General features: G+C 46.8%; 1 protein-coding gene across 1 annotated transcript in view; it reads left to right on the plus strand.

Moving 5' to 3' along the window:
• Positions 1-25542, plus strand: part of TEK (TEK receptor tyrosine kinase) — a 668093-nt gene that overhangs the window by 624535 nt on the left and 18016 nt on the right. The window contains exons 20-22 of the mRNA XM_078676713.1: positions 2287-2327; positions 4123-4219; positions 22050-22149. Of these exons, the coding sequence (XP_078532839.1) occupies positions 2287-2327; positions 4123-4219; positions 22050-22149 (238 nt within the window). The remainder of the gene's footprint in view (positions 1-2286; positions 2328-4122; positions 4220-22049; positions 22150-25542) is intronic.

Here is a 25542-nt window from a genome sequence, read left to right on the forward strand (position 1 = left end):
TCCCTCACCTCGGACCCCACCACCACCAGACTCAACTTCCAGGGAGGAATGCAGGCTGTTGCAGCCTAGATGAGTAACAGCTGCCTGAAGCTCAACTCAGAGAAAACAGAATTCCTCATACTTGGAACCACCCTGTCAGCATGGAACAACACCTGGTGGCCCACTGCACTCGGCAGCCCTCCAACTCCCACGGACCACGCCAGAAACCTTGGCATCGTACTCGACTCCTCCCTCTCCATGAACAAGCAAGTTAACGCCGTACATCCAGCTGCTTCAACACCCTCCGCATCCTCCGAAAGACCTTCATATGGATACCCCCCCACCCACGTCAAGGAAGACAGTCACCCACGCACTCATAACCAGCAGATTGGACTACGGAAACGCCCTCTATGCCGGCATCAACAAGTCTCTAATCTGCAAGCTCCAGAAGATACAGAATACCGCAGCCAGACTCGTCTTCGGCATCCACGACACAAGCACAAAAGCCAACAACCTATGGAACCTCTACAGGCTCCCCATCGAGAAGACATTCACCTTCAAGATACTCACCCACACCTACAAACGCATCCACAACACAGGACCCCAATACCACAACAAGAGAATCACCTTTCACATATCCAAAAGAAATCTCCGCTCCACCAACCTCGCCCTTGCAGAAATCCCGTGCATCTGCAGGGCCAGAACAGGGGGAAGAGCTTTCTCCTACATCGTGGCAAAGACCTGGAACGAGCTCCCTATCGACATCAGGCACGCCCCCTGCCTGGACAACTTCAGGAAGACCCTCAAGACCTGACTCTTTGACTGTTCGGAGCTGCGGTCCCCCACCCTCACCGCCTTGAGACCCTCACTGTTTAGCAGTGTGATTAAAACCCCCTGATTGATAAAAACCCCTGATTGATAATAAGTTATTACAGTGAGTTGTGATATCGTAATGCATGCTGCCAGTGCTAGCATCCAGAGTAAAAGCCGGTTCACAGAGCAAGATTATAGTGGCAGTTAAACAACAAAAAGGAAAACTGGATTTTCGTTTTCCTGATATGTTTAAAAAATAAAAAATAAGTGACCATCAGAAACTAGATATTTCCGGCAATATGTTTCTTTTTTTCTACATTATACCTCATTACAAGATATATAGAATATTTTCAGGGATCTACACATATAAAACGTGTCCTATTGGGCTCTTGTCTATTCTGCAGCAAACATAGGCAGTATTTTCTGCCCCATGGCATAATAACATATTTCCTAATGCCTACCTTGGTAATCGTAGTCACGATAGACATGGGAAGTAATTTCCAATTTGTCACCAGTGCTGAAAGTGCCACTACCCCTGCTTTACTCTGGAACAGTGATGCCACAAGGAATAATCCCAGCAAAGCCCAGAGGTATTGGGCTAGGATGTGAAATATGTGAAATTAGGTATAGCAACTGGAGAACATGAACAATTAACATTAAACATTAAACAATGCAGAGAATTTTCAAATCTAATGCGGCAGCGAGTGCAGCGGATTGAAGGGAAGAGAGATGACTGAGGGGGCTTTGGGGCATATTATCAACGGCAGGCGATAATTATCGCTGGCCGCTCTTAGCGTTAAAATGTTTAACGTCGGCTATCGAAGATAATTATCGCCATGCTAGCGCTGTATTAACAACGCTTAGCGCAATGGCGATAATTATCCTTGCAATAGAGATTCTTTCCATGGAACATCGGTGGTTTTCCAGCGATGTTCCATGGAATATGGCGATATCCTTGTTGATAGGTACTGTGGTCTCAGTCACACAATCCACCTCCCATGTTAAGTATGCCTTAGTCTGGAATTTAACAGACGTTACATTCCAGCGTTAAGGCCCTGTTATCGATATAAATATCAGCGCTAACCCGGACGGGGCCTCGTTGTTAATACAGCATAGCCTCGTTAGCGATAATTTTTGAAGTAGTTTCACGAGGCAAGCCAACCTTTCATCCCATTAGCAATGCGAGGTGAGGCGGTAATAAACCGGGCGCTAAGGCAAGTAAATACGCGCTAGCTTGCCCTTGTTAATAAGGCGATAAAATTATCGTCACTTTTCACCCAAAAAAGGACATTAAAGCGGCGATAATGTTATCGCAGGCCCTTGCTAATATGCCCCTTTGTGTTTTGGACTGTACTTAAAAAGCATAAGTAACTCCTGAGCGGAGGGTGCCTGCAGACCTAATTGACAGGAAGAAAAGAGGAACTGCAAATGTTTCCAGAAATGCATTGATCATTTGTGTACGCTTACCTTAAATCTTTTCTCTATTTTTTGCAGGTGGTCATACGGAGTGTTATTGTGGGAAATTGTAAGCTTAGGTGAGTACATAGTGATTGAAATTAAATATCAAACATTTGTGGGATATGTGTAGAAATACTAAATTATCTTAATGTGGGAAAACCTATCTGAAAGATACTTAGTGGTAGAACTGGTCATGTTATGCTCATTTTCCTATGTGGTCCCATAATATTCATGTGAGCAAGCCCACAAACATCTTCAGGCAAGTACTATAATAGGTGATGAAAGCATACACCCAAGTCCAATATCAACCTTTAATCTTGTTTTACAAAGCAACCGGCTGGAAAAAGGGGCAACAGTTAAAAAATTTTTTTTAAATGATTACTGACCATAAACAACTTATGCCCACATTTCCTCATTTTTCTCGCAGTGCGGCATTCAAAGTTGCTGTTTTTTCACAAGCATAAACACACAGGGCAGCGCCATATCTACCAAAATTGGCCTTTGGCTGCTGCCAATCCATGTGCAGGCTCACAAACGGTCAGCCCTGCGCAACGCACAGCCAAGCAGCATGGAGAACAGGTGAGTACGCACTGCCTAGCACAGGATTTGTACTGGAGGCATGTCCTTCCAGTAAAATTTCCTATGCACAGGCAACCTCAGAAAGTTCCCACGCACTGGATATATGAAGTGTACTGCAGTACGCGTAATTGTTGTGGGAGAAATTAACCCTCTTCATCTCGTTTTCACCAACTTCAAGTAGACATTTGTTTTTGACACAAGACCTGATCTGGCTGTCTTAGCAGATTGGGCTTTGCTTCAAAACCTTTGGATGTTTGCCTTTATCTTCCCAAGTGACGCCCTCTTGATGCGAAACAACACAAAGTGGCGCAAACTCTGTTTTTACGTTGTGAAAATTTCACCATTGCATCCTAATATACCCCTCCTGCTGGATAATAAAGAGCATATGATGCTTTGCGTGGTGCTGGTGCAAAGCCTTAGTAAATCTGGGCCCTGGACTGGGAACCTGCGACCAAGGCATGTGAAGTTAAGTTGCACCGCCACAAAAGCCAGAAGAGAAACATGCTCTTCAGAAGTCATCCAATGGGCCTTTGCAGGAACTGGGCCAGAATTAGCCAGAACTCCTTCACCGTTTTTCAGCTGAAGCAGTGCCAAGGTGTTCATAATTGGAGTCGAAAAAAATATCTGCTTCATCCTTAAACTTCATTACACGACAGAAGAGGACTGATCATAAACGCTTGTAATGTTGTGTTACAAGTATATAGCAGCACTGCTGAGAATGTGTTGGTACTGTCCCACAAAAAGAATGGCAGAACTTTTGGGAGTGCTGGCACTCCTCCGTTTTTTCCCACTAGTATCACATCCGTATTGTAAAGTGCTTATATTTATTGATGGGAAGTGCTAGCGTTCATTACTGATACACCAGCACTACGGTGAAGTTCTGGAACTTTAAAGATCTTGCAGACCTCTTGAGAAGTGACAGCACTGATGTTGTTAACTTGTGAAAGGATGAGTTTTTCGAAGGCAGCCAGGTAACTACCTGCTTTTTCGACCGAACTGCACTTCTCCTAGACTCCCCAATCACAAAAGCTTCAGACCGAATTTTTTTTCTATTTTCAGCACAGTAATACATGTGTATACCTCGATGCAGATGTGCACTTCCAAACCTTTAAATGGGTTCCAAAAACATTTAGAACGTCTCATTGTCCCACCAACGCTCCATTTGTAATTGTTAGCACTGCTAATTATGTTTTTTCTGTTATTAAGCTGTGGTCGTAGAAAACGTATCAATGTAAGGGTTAATGAGAAAGACTGAAAAAACTGTGGTATTGAGTGATTGCAGTTTTATTTCAGGTGGAACGCCATACTGTGGAATGACGTGTGCAGAACTCTACGAAAAGCTGCCCCAAAAGTACAGACTGGAAAAGCCATTAAACTGTGATGATGAAGTGTAAGTAGCAAGATTTTACTATGAGCCTTTTAATCACATTTTCGAGTTCTTATCCTAAGTTTACAATTCACTAGATGCAACATTCCCATGGAACTAACTGCAACATCTAACACTTTGCGATCGTAAGAATAGGTAAGAGCAGCAATCCAAGAAACACAAGGGCCTATTTTACAGCTATACATTTTTTCCAACTTTTTTTAAAATTTGCTGTTATGTGGTAAAAGCAAAATTACTTTGCAAATCACAGACAATGCAGTGTTTCTAATCATGCAAACATATACAATACTATATATCTTATTGAATCAGTTGCTCATAGTGGATATCTCGCTTTTTACTCTCACTAGAGTTGAATCGTATGTCTCTAGTGTGAGCCTTCGTTAGGACTATCCTTCTACGCGGCACATTCATGCCATCAGGCCTCTCATGACTCTCCACAGACATCAAACCATCTAAATTTTTTAGGACACCCTCTGGCCTCGTATATCACCTTTTCAGCTAACATGCACCAGTGCAAGTTCTTCTTTACCCATTTTGTGATTGAAGATGGTCTGCCACTTCCCCATCTACGACTAATATAGCGCCTTGTTACCATCTAGCCAACTAGGCTGATGATTCAAATTCTACGCAGTTGTTCTATTAATGTGGCCCCTCTCCATTTCCCCAAATGTTTACATTTGGGGGCATTCTCACCTGCATATGCAGGAAGGTGCCTCGCACTGGCATCCACGGAGGCATCAACTAGCTGCAACTAGGCCAAACTTTACAGGCTGTACACACACGTAGTATGTATGATGCATTATACTAACCTAAATCTTGCCCTCATTGCTAATTCTCATGGGTACATACAGGTTGCATCTCAATCCCCCTCGCCTACCACTCGAATGTCTCTTTTCCATTTCGCTTTTAGTGTTGTAAGCAGAGTCGGTGAGTGGCTGAAACATTAGGGATATGGCGTACTTATCTAATGGTGCTGCCAAAATTCTAAACTCCAATGGGGAATCTTTTTTAACGCAAAACAACAGTTGATGGACAGAATGCAGAACAATGTCATACATTCACCCCAGTACAGAGATCTGGGCCTAAATCCATCGTTTTTTTGCACTCCACACCACCCCAGTTCAGACATGGCCATATGCAAATCAGCCTTGACCCTGTGCCTCATGGGAACAGTCCAGACCGAACTGCCAAGACATGTCTTTCCTGGACCGGAATCAAGCATCCTAGGACCGGTTTCTGGCTATCAGCCATCTTCAGCCAGGATAGCTTGACTCCAGTGGTGTGGAGAGCATGGGACTCATGTCTGAGCATACCCATCCCACTCGGGGTAACAAATGCAAAACAACAGTTGATGGACAGAATGCAGAACAATGTCATACATTCACCCCAGTACAGAGATCTGGGCCTAAATCCATCGTTTTTTTGCACTCCACACCACCCCAGTTCAGACATGGCCATATGCAAATCAGCCTTGACCCTGTGCCTCATGGGAACAGTCCAGTCCGAACTGCCAAGAAATGTCTTTCCGGGACCGGAATCAAGCATCCTAGAACCGGAATCTTTTTTTAACGCCTATTAGCTGTTTCAAATCATTAAATAGCACATGCTGGACTTGGAGGTACCTATAATACTGCAAGTTTGAGCATTCATATTCCTCCTGGAGGTCTATAAATGATTTCAGACCATAAGGTCCCCAGATAGTCCCAAATTGTGAGATTAATAATATCCCACGTACACTGTCCTTCCAGGGTCTGCAGGTCCTCCATTATGTCAGAGTCCCACAGGGATGTTACCAGCATCGATACCTCCCCCAATCCTACCACGAGTAAGCCCCACTGCTGCTGCAAGTCGAGGACACAGACCCGTTTCTGCTCTCAAGGCCATTCCCACAGCACACTTTCTTCAGGGTCGAAGTCGTGTGGTAAGCTAAAGTCCAAGTTGAAGGAGAAGTATAAGAAGCTGAAGCGGGACTCAACCCAATCCCTCCAATTTGTGTCCAAAAGAGAAGTCAGGATACCTCGAGGTGCCAAGTAATCTCAACCGAATCCCCGATTGAAGTGCTGATTCTGCAACTGGTCCCACTATGCCTCCAATTTCCAAGGCCAGTGGTGATACTGCTGCAGGTCGATGCCTCTAAGGGGGCTACTCTGTGTATCTGTGGGGATCTTCTGGTTCCCTCTAGTGTGGCTTCGGGCCCCAGGAATCCGCAGGGGCATTCAGTCATGTTTCCACTGGTAGATCCATCCTGTGCTTCGGGTTCTGCACCGACTCCGGTGCTGACTTACATTCTGGCTCCAAGATCTACACCGGTCCCTTCTTCATCAACACTGGCCGAGCTTCTGCCTACTCCAGTGTCTGACTCCAATCCAGGGCCGGACTGCCGAGCTGGGGGCTGTTGTCACTGCGGTGGGGCTAATTTTGTTGATGAAGACCTGTGCTTTGAAATAAACAACGCAGAACAAATTTCGTTCAGCCCACGCAGGTCCCCATCAACGAAATCAGCCCCCAGCTCGGCAGCATGCCAAAACGCCCGGTAGCCAGTCTGTCCCTGCTCCAATCTAAATCCTGGCTGAAGTTACACATTTACCCAACTCCAGAGCATCCAGCTCCCATACAGTCTGATTCAGGAAAACCACTCCTCTTCCATGGAACTCTCCTCAGAGACTTTTTGGCTCACACTCTGACCAGAGTTGACACCACCTAATAATGATTTAACACCACATTACAATGATGGCGGTATACATATGGACTTGCATGAGGCCAGTGGGCTTGCCAAAGTGATAAGATGTCTAGCTGAGGTTCTGGAACTACAGCTGCCCTCTGTTGAAATCAAGACAAACGTCCTTACTGAGGTTTTGCACTCTGGACCAGCCTTGTCTGTGCACTTATTTCCACTTAATGAAGCCCTGACTAACATTTTTATAGGTACTTTGTTTAAGCTTTGACCTTTGCCACCAATGAACAGGCAGGTGGCAAGTTGCCACATACCTTATGCCACTTTCTTATGCAGCATCCTACTCGAGAGAGTTTGGTGGTCCAGAATTCCACCAGCAAAGTGAACTCTAAAGCATTCTCCATGATTCCTCTAGACAGGGAGTCGGAAAGGACTAAGGCTTTCAGGAACCAAATCTTCTCTTCAGCCAACTTGATATTGAGGTTCGTCAGTACGGTCTGCCTTTTAGGCTGTTATATAAAAGCCCTCTGGGACATGGCCAGCGAGATCCCAACAGTAGTTCAGAACGACCAGGATGTAGCCAAATATGTAACTAGGGCTGGCCAGGATACTACTGATTGCTTGGGGCAAGCGGCGAGCAGTAGTCTGGTGCTCTGTCCCATGTGTGGATGCAATCCCCTAGCTTTTCTGGAGACGTGCAGGCATCCCTTATGGATATGGCTTTTGATCGGTCTTGCCTGTTTGGCAAAAAGGACAATTTTGCCCTCAAATATTTTTAGGAAGGCAGAGCCACAGCACATTCCTTGGGCCTTTTCACCCCTGCTTGACAGTTTCCTTATCAGTTTCGACCCTTCTGAGGAAACTCCAGAGGGTTGCTGTATAAACAACGCCAGGCCTTGCCACCACTATAGTAGCCACCCCAGTCCTTTCACGACCATCAAAGCAGAAACTGCACAGGTGATCAGGAACACCATTCTAGTCCGTCTCTCACCATCAGCCCCCAAGATGCTTTAGTTTGTCCTTACAAGACACAGCCATCCTGTGGGAGGCAGGATCAGACATTTTCTCTTAGGGTGGCAATCCATCACATCTGACAGAAGGTCCCTCCAGATTAACCAGTAGGGTTATTCTTTCCTGTTTCTTTCTGCCCACAAAGGTTGCTCCCACATCAAAGGCTTTCAGAGGATCACCTATCCATCTTGCTGTAAGAGTTGCAGGCTCTACTGGCCAAGGGGGCCATCGAGAGTGTCCTAGCATCAGAAGTAGGACTAGGTTGGTACTAGGGCTAGGCGAAGCTCGTGGAGTTTTACTCGTGAATTCCGCGGAGTTCCAGAACAACTCTGCCGAATTCCGCCCGGTTTGGCGTTCGGGTGGAGTATTGCACACCTGATAAAATCTTTGACAACACTTGCATTATTGCCATGTCTAAGCAGGTCTGTGGCTTCCTGGAACTGGGGTGCCAGTGTACACTGTGTGGGTTCATCCTGTGGTAAGTCTACCACCCAACATTCTCACACAGCATCGGCAGCTTTGGCTATCTGGATGCAGTAAAGGAAACCCCGGGTATTCGTGCACGCTTCAGCGCTTTAGAACAGAGATTTCCCCTCTCTCTCATCTTTCTGCTGCCCTGAACTCTGTCTATCGCGTTGTTACTGCCAGCCGACTCACAATCAAAGGCAGGGCTTGGGGAAACAGCTGAGCCACATTAGTCCAGCCCAGCGCAGACACCATTAATGTTATGGTCTTTAAAATGCTGCGAAAAGCAACACACGTATTTGTAGGGAGCTAAAGACTGAGGCGATAAAATCTGGCGGCATATCATATGCGTGTGGAGATTCTTCCTGCACAGTCTCATTCACCATTGGGCCTGTAACAGTTCACAGCACAAGGGGCAGTAATGTATCATAGGTAAAACACAAGCTACTAATGGAAAGTTAATCCAGGCAGCAACAGCCTGCCCATACCAGATCTGCTAACACAGACAGTGGGATGTACTATTCACCACATGAAGCGCGCATATAGTATTACTCAAAATACACATGCGTCACACTGTAGCCATCCCACAGGGCAACAGGAGATTATGGGTGCCCTACCCGGGCCGACATACTGAAAAGATCCACTTACCTCCAAAGTCTGGCCTCAGGCGGATGTCATATGTATCCCGAGCAGACTGTCTACTGTCTCCTTCACATAGGGCATGTTGCTGGGCTTGTTGACCTCGTTTACCTCTGCGAGCAGCACAACATGTCCACCATAATAGGAAAATGACACGATCCCGAAATACCCTTGCTGTCCACATTCCGGGCGTGGGAGGCTGAATTGCTTCTGCAAACTGGAAGGGAAGATTCAACGGAAGCAGCAACTTGTAGTGCAAAATTAAATCCTGGACGTGCCTGCGCACACCCCAGGCAACCGCTTGCCTAGGAAACAATTTTCTTTGCAAACAAAGCAGGCAGCACGTAGCACAGACTCTTCTGAGGACGGAGAGGGGAATTCAGGCACAGATCTTGGTGCCTGGAAACAGCATCTGGGAACGGATGAGCTGAGGGCGATTCACAGTGTGCCGCAGCCACACTGGGTTGAAGAGGCTGTGCAAACATCTCCCTTGCACCCAGTAGCGCATGGTCATGTTCCTTAAGGGAGCATTTTAAGACTTAGTGGTCAGCGATAAACTCTGCTATGCTGCGTAGGAGGAGTTTTTGCAGAACTCAGCGCTCCGCTTGAGCGCATTGTTGGCAAAACTCTGCCGGCGGAGCGGAGTTTGCCACCCATCCCTAGTTGTTACTCCCACTTTTTCCTCATACCGAAAGACGGAGGCCTTAGTCCTATTTTAGGTCTTCGCACTCTGAATGCTTTCTTACTGAAGGACAAATAAAAAATGCTTGCACTAGCCCAAGTTCTGTTGCCCTGAATCTGGGTGACTGGATGGTTGCCATGGACCTGCAGGAGGCATACTTACATGTGCCAGTCCTCCAGCCCCACTGAAGTCACATGTGGTTCAAGGTCGGCTAGGGACATATACAGCTTGCCATGCTCTCTTACGCTCTTGTCAATGCCCCTTGGGTATTAACAAAAATTATGGTGGGGTTCACTGCCCATCTTCAGAGTTTGAGGATACCAGTTTTCTCCAACCTTCACAACTGGCATGGTCCACCTCCAGACAGTGGCAAACCTCCTGAGATCGCTGTGGTTCTTGATCAATGGGCTGAAGTCACACCTGACTCCTTTACAGAGGCTTCCTTTTATAAGTGGTGTCCAAGACCTTTCCTCTTTTGCAATGAGTCCCGGATATTCAGGCTATAATCCTGATGTTTCAGCCTATATCCTGGGGATCAGAGAGAGGAGCTCTAAGGCTTCTCAGTCTGCTGGCCTCATGCATCTAACTTGTCTACTTCGCCAGGATAAATATGTAGCTCTGTATTGGGATCCTAAGTCTTAGTGGGCCCATCACCAAGGAAACCTGTCAGATAATATCAAGGTAACAGAGAAAACTGCACAAGATCTGCACTGGTGGCAGTTGAACCACTGCCTGACAAGTGGCAGAAACCCCTCCCTTCCCCACCTAGAACTGATGGTGGAGATGGATGCTTCCCTGCTAGTCCAGGGAGGTCATCTGGGAGAGGCAGGGATAATGGACTCTTATCTCCCGCGGAGACTCAGCTCTACATAAATCTGTAGGAGCTGTGGCCCATCTGCCTGGCATAGGAGGCTCCCGCCAGCCATCAAGGGAAGGCTTGTGCAGGTTCTCATGGACAATTCTACTGCCCCTTGGTACTGCAACAAGCAAGACTGAGTAGGGTCCCTGAGCATTCACCAGTGGTTGAGATTATTTCAAGCATTCCTACTTTTTCCGTGTTGTGTTTTGCAATAGACGCCCTAAGTGCAACGGGTATGCCCAGATGTTGGTCCCATGCTCACTCTGTTATAGGACTCAAGCTATACCTCACTGATGAGACCTAATCAGGTCAAAACTGGTCTGGGTGCAGAAAAGGGCATTGCCAAGTGTAGACAGTCCTCTGGATTAAGACCTGCTATGGACAGGAAATTACCTTAACGACACGGTCAAAACACCGCAATACATTTACATCGCTGCATTAACAACGCAAGTTGTTAACACAACTTGCACTGGAGGGCGCTCTAGACTAAGGAATAGTGTGATTTACTATTCCAACACCTTCCCTACTGTACGTAGGCTGGAGTTGGAATAGTAAATCATACTATTCCTAAGTCCAGCGCCCTACAGCGCAAGTCGTTGTAACGACTTGCGTTGTAAAAACAGCTATATAATGTACCGCAATCTAAATGATCGCGTTGTAACATCATACATCCCTATGGACAGGCCAAGAAGCAGCCTCAAGGACCAGGGCTCATTCCACCAGGGCTAAGGCTGCTACCACTGCACTAGCATGCAGCGTGCCTTCTCTTGACATCTGTCAGGCCGGAAAGTGGGAGTCAGTTCATCTGTTCAGAAATCACTACTGCCTTAACAGCCAGGTCCAAAGGGGAGCACATTTCGTTTAGTCAGTCCCGCAGGGCTTTTTTTCTCACAGACCACTCTATAGCCCCTCCACCTTTGGAGGTACTGCTTTGGTAGTCAGTCAGTTAATAATATTTATTGTATGATTAATACAAATCTTGACAATGACAGAGCAAATTCTCTAAACAAAGGCAATACATGAGACATGGATAAGAAAACAATATCTGCGTAACACAGGTGCATAAAAGGAATTAAAATGCTTTAAGAATAACTTTTAAAACAGTATTATCAAATTACATTTAATACACTACAAAGGACTAAGATTGGCAGCAGACACAGGTGTGCCGGTTACTAAAAATGGCTATGACTGCCACGGTTATTAAAAGTGAGGTAGTGAGACCAAAGCAGCAAAGATCACCATAGTACAGATAGCACCATATTTAGAAATGACAAAGGGATTGGAAAGATAGTAATATCTGCAGTATTGAGGTAAGGTAAAATACTTAGAGATAACAATGAATATTAAAGTGCTTTACCATAGAGGAAATAGCAGTAATGTACAAAAGTTCTTAAAAGAGGTCCATAGCAGCAAGATTGGGCATAACACCAGTGATGGCGTACGTAGTGGTGGTTGAAAGGCAAGGAAAACAATAGTTTTGGCAAGGAAAACAATGGCTTTAGTACTGATTTTAAAAGTTATTAAAGTAAGGAATCTGCGGTTAGAAGTATACATCAGAAGAACAAGTTACTTAGCTTTGGTACTGTTCTTTCTGGTGGATACTCAAAGGGGGGCAGAAAGAGTCAAGCAAGAAAGTGAAGTTGACATGCAGGGCTGGGGCTTATACGCGGCTCTACTCCGTCACTTCTGTGGTGGAACAAGGACGACGCGTAATTGCACAATACTACCCAGTGGAGTGCAGGAGCACTGCTATGAAAACATCCATATCCAGTCTGGCAGCGGGGCAATAGTAAAAAAGGTGAGGAATCTGCTGTTGGTGTATTTACCAGATAGAGCATTACCAAATGTAAGTAACCTGTTTTTTGAGGATCGAATATGGGATATATTGAAGCACTTATAGGATTCTATGGAGGGTTATCATTTTATAGAGAGCAGTCCGGCCTGTAAGGAACAGTAACAGTTTTTTGCAATGTGATACATCAAATGTATGCTTTTCAAAGTTGGTCATTAAGAAGGATGCTTTGCTTCTCTTTAGTTATTTGTCTTTGCATAACCTAAAGCCTTTGCTATCAATTTAAAAGGGATAGCTCATTTCATTCAGTGGGTCACTGTCAGAGGGATATGACTGATTTAGACCAGTTGGTACACACGCCAGATTAATTTCTATATACATTGTTTCCAATATTCTGGAGAAGGAATATATGGGCTCAGCCAAGTATAGCAGCAAGTCCTCCACATACAAGGTAACATTTTACCATCCAGGGTCCAATCTTAACCCTTTTAAAGGGGAAACTTTCCTGATGCAACAAACGAGTAGTTTTAAATTTAGTGTGAAGAGGAGCAGCAGGAGGATCATCTCTTCTTTGTACTGTCGTCAATGGGAATGGTGTTATTTGCCCACACTCTGGCCATGAGTTGTGTGTACAGCAGCAAGATCCATGATATAAATCGCAGAACAAATCGCATTCTCCTAAGTAGTAACAAAACAAAGGGTAATTTGACCAAATCGAATGCCTTCCCTGCATCGAGATGCTATATCACTGCAAGTTCTTGCTGGCTTTTAATCCTGTGCAAACAGCTATAAAGACAGCGCAATATATGTTGGGCGGATCTATGGGACATAAACCTTGATTGATCCGAATGGTTCAATGATCCACTACTGCATGCATTCCATTTGTTGGAACCTTAGCCAGTACTTTAACTTCAATATTAAACAGACAACTGGCCCTGTACGAGGTGCATTCCCCTTGGGGTTTTCCATGTTTATATGTAAGGAAAATTAAAAGCAATCCTAGATCCAGAGAGAGGGATCCCTCTTCTGTGGCATCACTGAACATACTGCGGGCATGTTCTGACACTTTACTGGATTTTGTTTTGTATAGTTCTGTGGACAAGCCATTAGGGGCTGGGTTAGTTCCAGTTTTGAGCTGTTTTATTGCAATCTTAACCCTTTTAAAGGGGAAACTTTCCTGATGCAACAAACGAGTAGTTTTAAATTTAGTGTGAAGAGGAGCAGCAGGAGGATCATCTCTTCTTTGTACTGTCGTCAATGGGAATGGTGTTATTTGCCCACACACTGGCCATGAGTTCTGTGTGTCCAGCAGCAAGATCCATGATATAAATCGCAGAACAAATCACATTCTCCTAAGCAGTAACAAAACAAAGGGTCATTTGACCAAATTGAATGCCTTCCCTGCATCGAGATGCTATATCACTGCAAGTTCTTGCTAGCTTTTAATCCTGTGCAAACAGCTATAAAGACAGCGCAATATATGTTGGGCGGATCTATGGGACATAAACCTTGATTGATCCGAATGGTACAATGATCCACTACTGCATACATTCCATTTGTTGGAACCTTAGCCAGTACTTTAACTTCAATATTAAACAGACAACTGGCCCTGTACGAGGTGCATTCCCCTTGGGGGTTTCCATGTTTATATATAAGGAAAATTAAAAGCAATCCTAGATCCAGAGAGAGGGATCCCTCTTCTGTGGCATCACTGAACATACTGCGGGCATGTTCTGACACTTTACTGGATTTTGTTTTGTATAGTTCTGTGGACAAGCCATTAGGGGCTGGGTTAGTTCCAGTTTTGAGCTGTTTTATTGCATCTGTAATCTTTTCTGCCATGATCTCTTCTTATAGAGTTTTCCTGCCCTCTTATTTTAGGGTGTTGGTCAGTAGGTCCCCTCTAATTTATCTAGTTATTTTTTTCTGTATGTATATTTAGAATCATATAACGATCAGAGGCGCTAGGCGAAGGCTCTCACTACCTGCACTGCGGTATTCCTCATAAGGCCCTTGTGGTCCTTAGCTTCTCTCATCCATATCTGACCTTTCCTAGATAACCAAAGTTTGGCAACTTCATTGAGTGGGTGTTGAGGAAAAATATACCTATTCTTGTCACTCCTATCAGCCAACAATCTATATTGCTCCCTAATGTAGACTACCTGGTTTGTCAAATCATCCGAAAGGTTACCAATGATTTCTTGCTCCAGTTCTTTAAGCTGGGTACCTACTGCTTCCAGGTAGCTTTATAGTTCCCGCTATCTTAGCAATGACACAGCTTCTAAGTACTACCTTAAAAGCTTCCCAGCTGATCTGGAAGACAAATAAAGGTCAAATGGCCGAAAGAGAGCCTTTAAGAGTGCCCAGATCAGAGCCCTGCTGGGCCAAAGAAAGAACAAAGAGGAGAACCTCTGAAAGAGGGGCAAAAAGGGGATCCAAAGCCTTTGCTGTGCACCATGCCACAAATTTGTTCCATCTATAGGTGTATACCGTTTAAGTGGAGGGACACCTGGCTGCCAAGATTACATTACAGACTTCGGGAGGAAGGTCGAAAGCTTTCAACTGTCTCTGCTCAATCTCCATGCAAGGAGGTGGAGGCTGGACAGGTTCGGGTGAAGGACTGTCCCATGCTGCTTCGACAGAAGATCCTCCTGAAGAGGCAGTCTGATTGGAGGTTCGATGGCCATGCTTAAGTTCTCGGTGTACCAGACTCTTCGTGCCCAGTCTGGAGCCACAAGAATGACTTGGGCCCTATCATGCTTGTTCAGCATTCTGTGTAGAAGTGGTACAGGCAGAAACGCGTACAGAAGGCCGCAACTCCACTTGAAACAAAAAGAGTCGCCTAGCGAGTGCCGCCTTGGAAGCTCCAATGCGCAAAACTGCTGACATAGCGCGTTCTCTTCGGTGGCGAATAGATCTAACCAAGGCTCTCCCCACTGCTAAAGAGTCCGAGTCCGAGTCCGAGTGAAGACGACATTGGTGATCCCTCATGCACTGGCGGCTGAGTTCGTTCATTCTGGCTTTCATGAAACCTGCCAGGCATTGAACCACCAGAGATATGCCCTGATGTTCCAGCCATGTCCAAAGGTGAAGAGCCTCTTGACATAGGGTCCATGACCCCACCCACCCTGTTTGTTGCAGTGGTGTTGTCCGTGAACACCTGCACTACTCTTCCCTTGACAGAAGGAAGGAATGCCTTCCGTGCAAGACAAATCACCTGGAGCTTCAAAAGGTTGATGTGGAGCCCGGACTCCTCAGGAGACCAAAGGCCTCTGATCTCCGCCTCCCCCATGTGACCACCCCATCCCAGGAGTGACGGATCCATCACTACTGTGACCTCTGGGTGGTGAATGGAAAGGGATCTGCCGGTGACCCAATCCTGGTTTGTGAGCCACCAATGCAACTGACTTGCGGCCCCCTACATGATCTGGATGACATCGGAAAGATTCCCCTGATGCTGCGCCCACTGGAACTTTAGGTCCCACTACAGAGCCCGCATATGCCATGATCCACCAGCAGGATGCAGGGGGCCATGAGGCCCAACAGCCTCGGTCATTCTCACCGAAATCCGGGATAGAGGCTGAAACATTGGTATCATAGCCCGAATATCCCAAACTCGCTGCTCGGGGGGATAAGTCCGGAATTGCGCTGTATCCAGAGCTGCTCCGATGAGAAGGAGCTTCTGAGAGGGAATCAGGTGCAACTTCGGCACGTGAACCCCAGCGAATGCAGGAGGTCCGCTGTACTCTGGAGGTGGGAGACGACAGCATGGGGTGAGCCCGCCTTCAACAACCAGTCGTCGAGATAGGGGAAGACTGGACCCCTGATCTGCGCAGATGAGCTGCGATCACCGCCATCACTTTCGTGAACACCCGGGGGCGCTGGTAAGGACAAAGGGGAGCATGGTAAACTAAAAATGCTCGTGGCCTACTGTGAACCGTAGGTAATGCTGGTGGGCCGGCAAGACAGGGATGTGAAAATAAGCGTCCTGCAAGTCCAACGCTACCATCCAGTCTCCAGGGTAGAGGGCAGACAAGACCTAAGCCAAGGTAAACATTTTGAACTTCTCCTTCCGGAGGAGGAGGTTGATGTCCCTGAGGTCTAAGATAGGACGCAGTCCTTTGTCCTCCTTGGGTACCAGGACGTAGTGTGAGTAGCAACCACTGCCTACTTCTAGCACAGGAACTCATTCAATAGCTCCCTTCGCCAAGAGAGCCGTAACTTCCTGGGGGAGAAGGGCCAAGTGATCCTCCAACATGTGATGGAGTGTTGGTGGCTTGGAGGGAGCGGCAGTCTCGATGGGGAGGGAGTAACCCCTTCGGACAATTTGTAAAACCCACCTGTCCTGTGTGATGTTGCGCCAGTGGGGGAGGTGATGGCAAATCCTGCCGCCCACTGGCAACTGGTGGCCCTGGAAGGTATGGAAGCTGCTGCAGGGGGGCATTGGTGGACTGGCCCGCCTGCAGCCCCCCAGACCCTCAACGCTGGGTCCCACGATCCCGACCGGTCAGAGCCTGGGTAGCTTGCGCAGGCCTGTGGCTCTGGGTCGAACGTGGTGGGGCACCCCTTCGGTTGCCACGAAAGGGGCGAAAGGCAGACTGCATGGGGCAAGAGGTGGTAGCAAGGGCCAAGAATCTGTCCATAACCCTAGAGTCCTTGAAATGCTCAAGCACGTTGTTTGTCTTGACGCCAAACAGGCGACGGTCATCATAGGACATTTGCAAAAGAGTCGATTGGACATTCCCGGAGAAGCCAGTGGACCTCAGCCAGGCGTAGCGCCTCAAGGCTACTGATGTTGAAATCGACCTACCCAGCGAGTCAGCCAACACCGGATGGTGAACTTTGCTGCGTCTCTACCCTCTGCGACTGCGCAGGTGAAAACGGCCCGGGCCTCCTCCGGGCACTGTGGCAGCACTTGCGCAACCATGTCCCACACAGAGTGTGTGTAACAGCCCAAGAGACATGCGGTGTTCACCGACAGCAGTCCTAAGTTGGCGGAAGAAAACATCTTCTTCCCAAGATGGTTCATCTTCTTGTATTCTCTATCTGGGGGAGCAGTAGGGAACATGCCTTTGGATGTTGGGGCTTGGATCACCAAGCTCTCAGGGGTTGGGTGGTGGGAGAGGAAAAGTGGGCTACCCGGGGCCGGGTGCTGGTGTTGGGCAATTATCCTATCCACAGGAGCCCCTGGGCTGGGCTTCGACCAAATGCCCAGAAGGATGTCAGTGAGGGCCTCATTAAAAGGCAGCAGGGGCTCCGAAGAGGCCGCTGCCGGCTGAAGAACCTCAGCCAGGATGTTAGTCCTGACTGCCACCATAGGAAGCTCAAGGCCCGAGGCCTCAGACACCCTACACAACACTACACCGTAGGTTGCTCCCTCCTCTGGGGCCATGGTAGGGGGAGAAAGCATACCAGACCCAGACCATTGGCATCACCCAACACCTCTCGCCAGTCCGTCTCCTCAAGTTGGTCAGCTAGAGGGTCACCAGACCCCTCCCAGTCCTCCTCACCCTCCTCTGGCTGCCAGTCAGGGCAGTAGGGATCGCCAGGGAAAAACAGCGATATAAAAGTACCCGCCGGCGTCGGTCGACGTAGGTCTGGTGCCGTGTCTGAGTCGGGGTGAGGCTGGGGTCCACGCCGGTTGGGGGCAAAGCTGGCATCGGGGCATCGCCACTGGGATCGGTGTTGGGGAAGGTACCGTGAAGTCGACTGGCACCGATCTGGATCCAGGCCTGGATCCACGGGGGCCCTGTGGAGCCGGAGCCCCCGGCATCGAAGGCCTAGAGCACACAGCCGAGTCCGCGGGCCCCGAAGGCGCGCCGGCGGAGTCGGGCTGCCCAAAGATAGAATGGAGGGTTTTGTAAAAGGCACAAAGCTGGGCAGCAGACGTTCCAACTCCCGGAAAGGGAGGGAAGTATAGAGCTGTCCCAGCAGGCTCCAAAACCGGAGCCGGGGAGCGGTGACGCTCCGAGTCCTGTTTCACACCCGCCGATGGACGGGGAGCAGGCGAAGAGCAACCATGCTTCTTCGCCTTCTTCTTGTGCTTCGACTTACCTGATGAGTGCGAAGACTTCAACAACGAATGGTCATGGCTCCACGACTTTCCCCTCTACCGGGACCTCAAGCGACGCGGAGCTGACTGTCGGGCCTCCAAAAGCTTTTGGGACTGCTCCCGCAAAGACTTCGGGTTCGGGCCCGACAGTCAGAGCACGACTTTGGGGCGGGGTCGTGGTTGCGCTCTAGGCACCAGAGGAACACAAGGTGCGGATCAGTTACTGACATCAACTTGTAACAGGAGTCACAGGGCTGGAAACCTGGCCGACCGCTGGACATCTCTCGAGCACCAGGAGTTGTGTAGACTCAAAAGTCCAAAAAGAGTTAGTCAAAAAGTGACTAATGGCACGCTCTCTCCGGATCTGCGCTGGCTGGCACGGAAAAGGAAGAACTGACGTCAGCACGTAGGGGCGGCATCTAAGTAGATACTGCAACATAATTTCGGTGACCGCGATACCGACGACAGACGCGGAGTTGACCTATGCCACCTACCAACTCGCAAGGGTACTGCTACGAAAAAAATTCTCCAGATCCAGTCTGATGCCTGGGGGTAATTCTAAGGTAAGGAATCTATAACTAATAGTCTCTTTCAGATAGGCTGAATTTAGGAGGGGCTGAACACGTTCAATAAAGGTAATTGCACTCATTAGCAAACCAATGTTCTAGGAGAGCCCATCTAGCTATACATGACACAAGTGAAGCAGGAAGCTCAGCTGTCAGAATACTTTCACATACAGACCATACAACGTGGGCTGTGTTTTGTTAATCTGAGATCATCCGTTCAGCTGGCCTGACAAGCAAGACCCCGCAGAGTACTGTGAAAGTGCTTGGAGAGGCTGCAACATTGGTATCATAGCCTCAATATCCTGGACTCGCCTTTCGGGAGGATGGGCCCGAAACTGCACAGTGTCCAGAACTGCTCAGATGAACAAGCCTCTGAGAGGGAGTCAGGTGCCACTTCAGTACATTGATAATGAAACCCAGCAAATGCAGGAGGTCTGCCGTAGTCTGGAGGTGGGAGACAACAACTAGTCATCAAGATAGGGGAAGACTGGCACCCCTGATCTCCGCAGATGAGCTGCAACCACAGACATCACCTTGGTGAACACCCAAGGGGCACTGGTGAGGCCAAAGAGGAGCATGGCAAACTGAAAGTGCTAGTGGCCCACCGTGAACTGCAGGTAATGCCTGTGGGCAGGCAGGACGGGAAAATGGAAACATGTGTCCTGTAAGTCAATCAGTACCATCCAGTCTCCTGGGGCCAGAGCAGATAGGACCTGAGTATTTTGAACTTCTCCTTCTTGAGGAAAAAGTTGAGAGAGCGCATGTCTAGGTTAGGACAAAGGCCTCCGTCCTCTTTGGGTATAGAAAGTAGAAGGAATAACAACCACAACCCACTTCTGGCATCATCACACTCTCTATGGCTCCTTTGGCCAAAAGAGTCATCACTTCTTGGAGAAGAGATAGGTGGTGCTCCGTCAGCCAGTCATTTGTAGTTGGGATGGAGGGAGGGGTAATTTAGAAGGGGAGGGAGTAGCCCCTTCAGACAATCTGTAAAACCCACCTGTCCAATATTATGGACTGCCAGAGGGGCAGGTGATGGCAGATCCTGCCGCTCACTGGGTGCCAACAATGGTTAATGGGTGGACTAGGGAGGTTTGCAGGCTGCTACGGGGTGGTGGACTGACCCGACTGCTAGTCACCCAACACACGATGCCAGTAGGACCCACGTCCACACAGACGCAGGTAAGCTTGCATGCTGCAGTGGCTGTGCAGGTAAGGAGATTGCTCAACGCCCTTTCAGTAGCCATGAAAGGCAGATTGAGGGTAACGGGGGGCCATGGAAAGGCCCAAGGACTTGGCCGTAGGCCTACTGTCCTTAAAGCACTTCAGCACCGAATCTGTCTAGTCTTCGAAGCGGCAGGAGGCGCAAAAGGGAATGCCCATGAGTGATGTTTGGACATTCCTTATAAAAACCAGTAGTCTTCAACTAGGTGTGGAGTCATAGGGCAACTGTAGATTAAACCGATCTGCCTAGTGCGTCGGTGGTGTCAAGTCCACATCGAATGGTGAACTTCACTGATCCCTCCCCCTGGCAATAGCCTGGGAGAGCACAGCCTGAGCCTCCCCCGGGACCATTGGCAGCACCTGTGTAACTGTATAATGATTAGTCTTGACTGTCACGGAGGGCACACCACGGTTCAGGACCTCAGCCACCATTGCGAATAAAGCTCCCTCGTTCCCAGAACCATGGTAGGGAGAGAATGCATGCCAGTATCTGGCAAACTTCACCAAGATCCTCACACCAGTCCACTTGTTTTTCATAAGGCTAGTATTCTTCAGGGTCCAGCAACCCCTACGATTCCTTCCCGAGTCCTAGCCCATATGAATACGGCTGAGGTTCTGGCCTGGACGTCATGGCTTCAGTAGGCACTGCAGACGGCATCGGACGACACCCCTCCGGCTTCGTGTTGGTGTCAGTGATGAGGATGGGAATGGCACCATCGGGTGTGTCGGCCTCATGATTGGCTTCAGGGAAGGTTGAGGTGGCACAACGGGCACCAATCCAGATCCATCTGTTGATCCCTGGAGCGCAACTGGTACGGGAGCTACTGGTGTGGATCATGTCGGCCCCCCCAACCCGTGGGGCTAGAATGCGGGCCGGAGGGAACAGGCCACCCAAATATGAGGTGCTTGGCTTCATAAAATTATTTTAAATGGGTGGGGTCGCTCCGGCACCTGAAATCTGGGGAGGCACAGAGTCGGCCCAGATGCTGGCTCGACCGTGGTGCCAGGCCTCAATAGGTGACACTCCCTCATCTCATTGGCTGACGGATGAAGTAAAATCAAAGCACGCTTCAACTTCTTTCTTCTTTTGGGAGTGGGACTTACCCGAGTGGCTCGATGAGTTGGAAGGCGACGACTACCTTGGACACTGCAACCACTGCCCCGACCTTCCTCTCACCCGGTACCTCGATCATCGCAGCATCACACATCAAGCCGCTGTAAGCTGAGGGAGTGCTCTGGCAAGGCTTCGGGTGCATGGTGCAGCAGTCGGAACAGGCCTTTGCATTATGGTCCCATCCGAGGCACCAGAGGCAAACAAGCTGTGGGTTCATCACCGGCATCTGTCAATGCACGGCATGCAGACGGTCTTTTTGGATGACATTTCTGCCACACCAGGAAGTAAAAATTGGACAAAACATCGAAAAAAGATAAGTCAAAAATTACTAAGGGGTAGCTCTTCCCGAATCTGTGCTGACTGGGGCGAAAAGAAAGGAATTGATGTCAGTGTGCCTGGGTTGCACATATATAGGCACGGCAAACGTCACTTTTGGCACGGACTATGTCAATGATGCCACCAACCTGCACGCAGGGGTACTGCTGAAGAAAAAAATTCTGTGTCCAGTGCGATGCCTGGGGTAATTTAAAGGTAAGGATATGCGACTAGAAGTGTGTATCAGGTAGATTTTTTCATATGAGAATTTAACAGGTGAAAAGCTACTAAACCATAATGGATGAACGCAGCAGCATTTTGATATTCTAGTCAAAAAAACTTATTTCAAATCTAATTCTCAATAATATTGTAGATGCTTCAAAAGTGTTTGGATGGCAACTTAACAGAATTTCACCAGAAAGTTTTTTTTTTTTTTAAAGGTATGACTTGATGAGACAGTGCTGGCGAGAAAAACCTTATGAAAGACCTTCGTTTGCACAGATCCTGGTGTCATTAAATAGGATGCTAGAAGAAAGAAAGGTAAGACGGAACACACTAGAATTTGTAACGTCATCAAAAGAAGTAAACACATTTTGCAAAATAAAGTGTCTCATTTACATTCTGGAAAAACTGCTAAAACCATCACAAATGATAATGGCACACATTTTAGAACGAGCGCTGATTTAGAGCTCACTGCAAATTTCTATTTGAATGTGTTACTAACCTGCTACAACTGATGTAAGTAAGTAAACACTGTTTACGAACACTGTCAGACCAGTCCTTAAAAACATTCTTCCATTTAGTATGCGTAAATAGGAAGCAAAGGAATAGCCAGGAATATAAAATACTCCTCTTGATCAACTCTCCAATTGCACAAAGCGAATAAATCCTTCTGAACCTTTGGAGAAGAGTCCTTTTCAACCTTCCATCCATCCTCCTGGCCTTCCAACCATCCATGCTTTTTTCATCCATCCATCCATCCATCCTTTCATCATTCCATATATCCATTTTTCTCTATCCCATTCATCCATCTTTGTACGATTCCATTCTTACATCCACTTTCACCCACCCATACTTTCAACTATCTATCTATCAGTTCATCCATCCATCTTTTAACCATTCTACCCTTCTTGCAATTTACCCATGTATATCTTACAACTATAAATGAATTCCATTCAGCCATCTTTCCATGTTTGTCCATTCATCTGTTAACCATTCTAACCTTCCTTCATTTAACCATCCATACTTTTACCATTATATCCACCAATTCTTCGATTCATCAAACCTTTCACCTATTCAAGCATCTATCAGTCCACCCATCCATGCAACCTTCCAACAATCCATCTATCCTTTAATCTTGCGTACACTCATTCATTGAACTATTCGCCCATTCATCCCTTTCACCCATCTCATTATCTAGCCACCCATTCTTCAGCTTTCATCCATACTTTCAGACTTCAGTTTATCATTTCACCCATCCATGTGTCCTGCCATCCGAACCTTTCAACAATCCATCTGTTTATTCTTTCAATCATTTAATGGTTCACCATTTTGTACTTCATTCTCTCCCCATCAATCAAGTCAACACTGCATACATAATTTCACCGTTGCATCTGCCCATCTATACTTTTGTTGTTCATTCTTTTCACCCTCCCTGGAGTCCTTTCAACCTTCTGTGCTTCATGTCACCATTCATTCCATTTGTTTTCCCCCTACTATTTTTCACCATTCCTTTCTACTTTAATTTTTCCACTCTCTTCCTATTTTTTCCCTCCCTTACTTTTACTCTTCCCTTTTCTAGTTGCTTCTATTTGTTCTTTTTCCTCACATCTTCATACTTTCTTCTTTTGATCTCATACAACATGTTGCATTTATCAGGCAGCTCTCACTCACACCCTCAGCTCTTGTCATGGTTTTCTCTTAAATTATTATTGCATCTGTCTGTAGATTTGTAGGCAAAAGAAGCATGTACAAATCCAAGCGTTGGAAATGCTAAATGCCTTGCTTATACATTAAGTACCTCTACATTCATTGGTGGGTTTAGGCACTCAACATGTAATTATGCATGCACTCACCTTTGCACTTGTGCATCCATTCATCCCTTAGTGACTCATTCTTGCATTCACCCATTTACACAGCCACTATATATCATACAAACTCAACATGTGCATGAAAAATAAAAACGAAACGTAGCAGTAAATGGCCATCTTGCAATGTTTTTTTTTACATAGTATATCAATCTTTTAAAGTTCCATCAGGCCGTCACGTTTAGAACCATAAGCTAGCCATACTGAATGATATTACAATGATACACTGTGGTAGCATTCCATGATGGCTTCCTGATTTGGAGACACTGGCCACGTGGGGTAACTGCATTGCACATGAAATGAGAAGCAAGCACGCGGCCTATAAATACCATATGGGCTGCTGTGGCAATAAAAAAAGAAGGAAAGAAATGAAAGGGGACCTATTAATAAGAATGAATACTCATTTTCATGGAATTTGCACTTGTAATCAGACAAAATCTGTCCCTCAATGGGCAAGAAAGCCAATGGCTGAAGAGGGCTGACCGATTGCCTCATGCAGTCATGGATGGAAGCAGAATGTAAATTACTTTGGCAAACCAATGGAAAAAGAGTGTTGAACCAATGCCCGTCTATGTATGGATATGTGTGTATATATGAACACACACACATATCTATATATACATATCTATATCTATATATATCTATCTATATATATATATATGTATATAACCACATATGTACACACACACACATACATGTACATATATATATATACATACATATATACACATACGTGTATATGTACATACATACACATACGTATATATACACATACATACATGAATATACATATATGTATACATATACACATATTACCTACTGGCGGTCGCCAGTAGGTATATATAGTTAGGATTTTTTCTCTATGGGTTTTTTGAAAATTCTATGTCTAATAACTTTGGCGTTTGTGGACGGAATTGGCTGAAATTTTCAGGAAAATGGCACATTTTGTTTCTGAGCAGCCCTTGAAAATTTGGGGGGGGTTCGTCAAGGGGGGGCCGAGAAAAAAGGGGGGTCCCAAAACGCGTTTTTCCCATGTTAATTTCCATAGGGCGGTTGGCCTCACTTTTAGCCCGAACGGCTGAATGGATTTGCACGAAACTTGGCAAAATTGTAGGGACTGGTAGCCCGATGTGCCTTTGCTAGATCTCAATATATGTGCTCCAGTGGATTTTGAGAAATTAACGTTCAAAAAAAGGTATATATCTGTAACAGCGCACCGCTTCGCGTACTTTTCGCGTTACGGAGCTTTGCGAAGCGAAGCTGATTGGCTCTCCGGTGTCCGTAGCGGCCGCCATCTTGTCTCTCGGTAGGATCGAACAGCTGAATGGATTTGCACGAAACTTGGCAAAATTGTAGGGACTGGTAGCCCGATGTGCCTTTGCTAGGTCTCAATATATGTGCTTCAGTGCATTTTGAGAAATTAACGTTCAGAAACAAGATATATATCTGTAACAGCGCTCCGCTTCGCGGAGATACACATATAATTTTATTACCTAGCTGTTGCTAACACTAGTTAGCGACGGCTAGTAGAAGATAGCGACCATCTTGGGCCCCACTTTGCATGTGAGTGATATTTATCACTAATGACATGCAAAGTGGGCATGCCAAGATGTTAGCGACTGGAAACAGTCACTAACATCGCTATCTCCTATTATCAACTTTTGGAAATATTCGAGATAAGGGCGAATATCTCTAAAAGCTACCACCTGCCCTGAGCAGTTCTTAGCCATGTTATCCAATGGGAGGTGGATAACATGGCTAAGAGCATTAGCTCGGTAATGCATGAATATCGCTGAGTTTTCAGCGATATTAATGCATTGCGGTCGTTTTTTATCGTATTTCCGAT

This window comes from Lissotriton helveticus, chromosome 2_1 (assembly GCF_964261635.1).
Source record: "Lissotriton helveticus chromosome 2_1, aLisHel1.1, whole genome shotgun sequence".
Classification (NCBI taxonomy): Eukaryota; Metazoa; Chordata; class Amphibia; order Caudata; family Salamandridae; genus Lissotriton; species Lissotriton helveticus.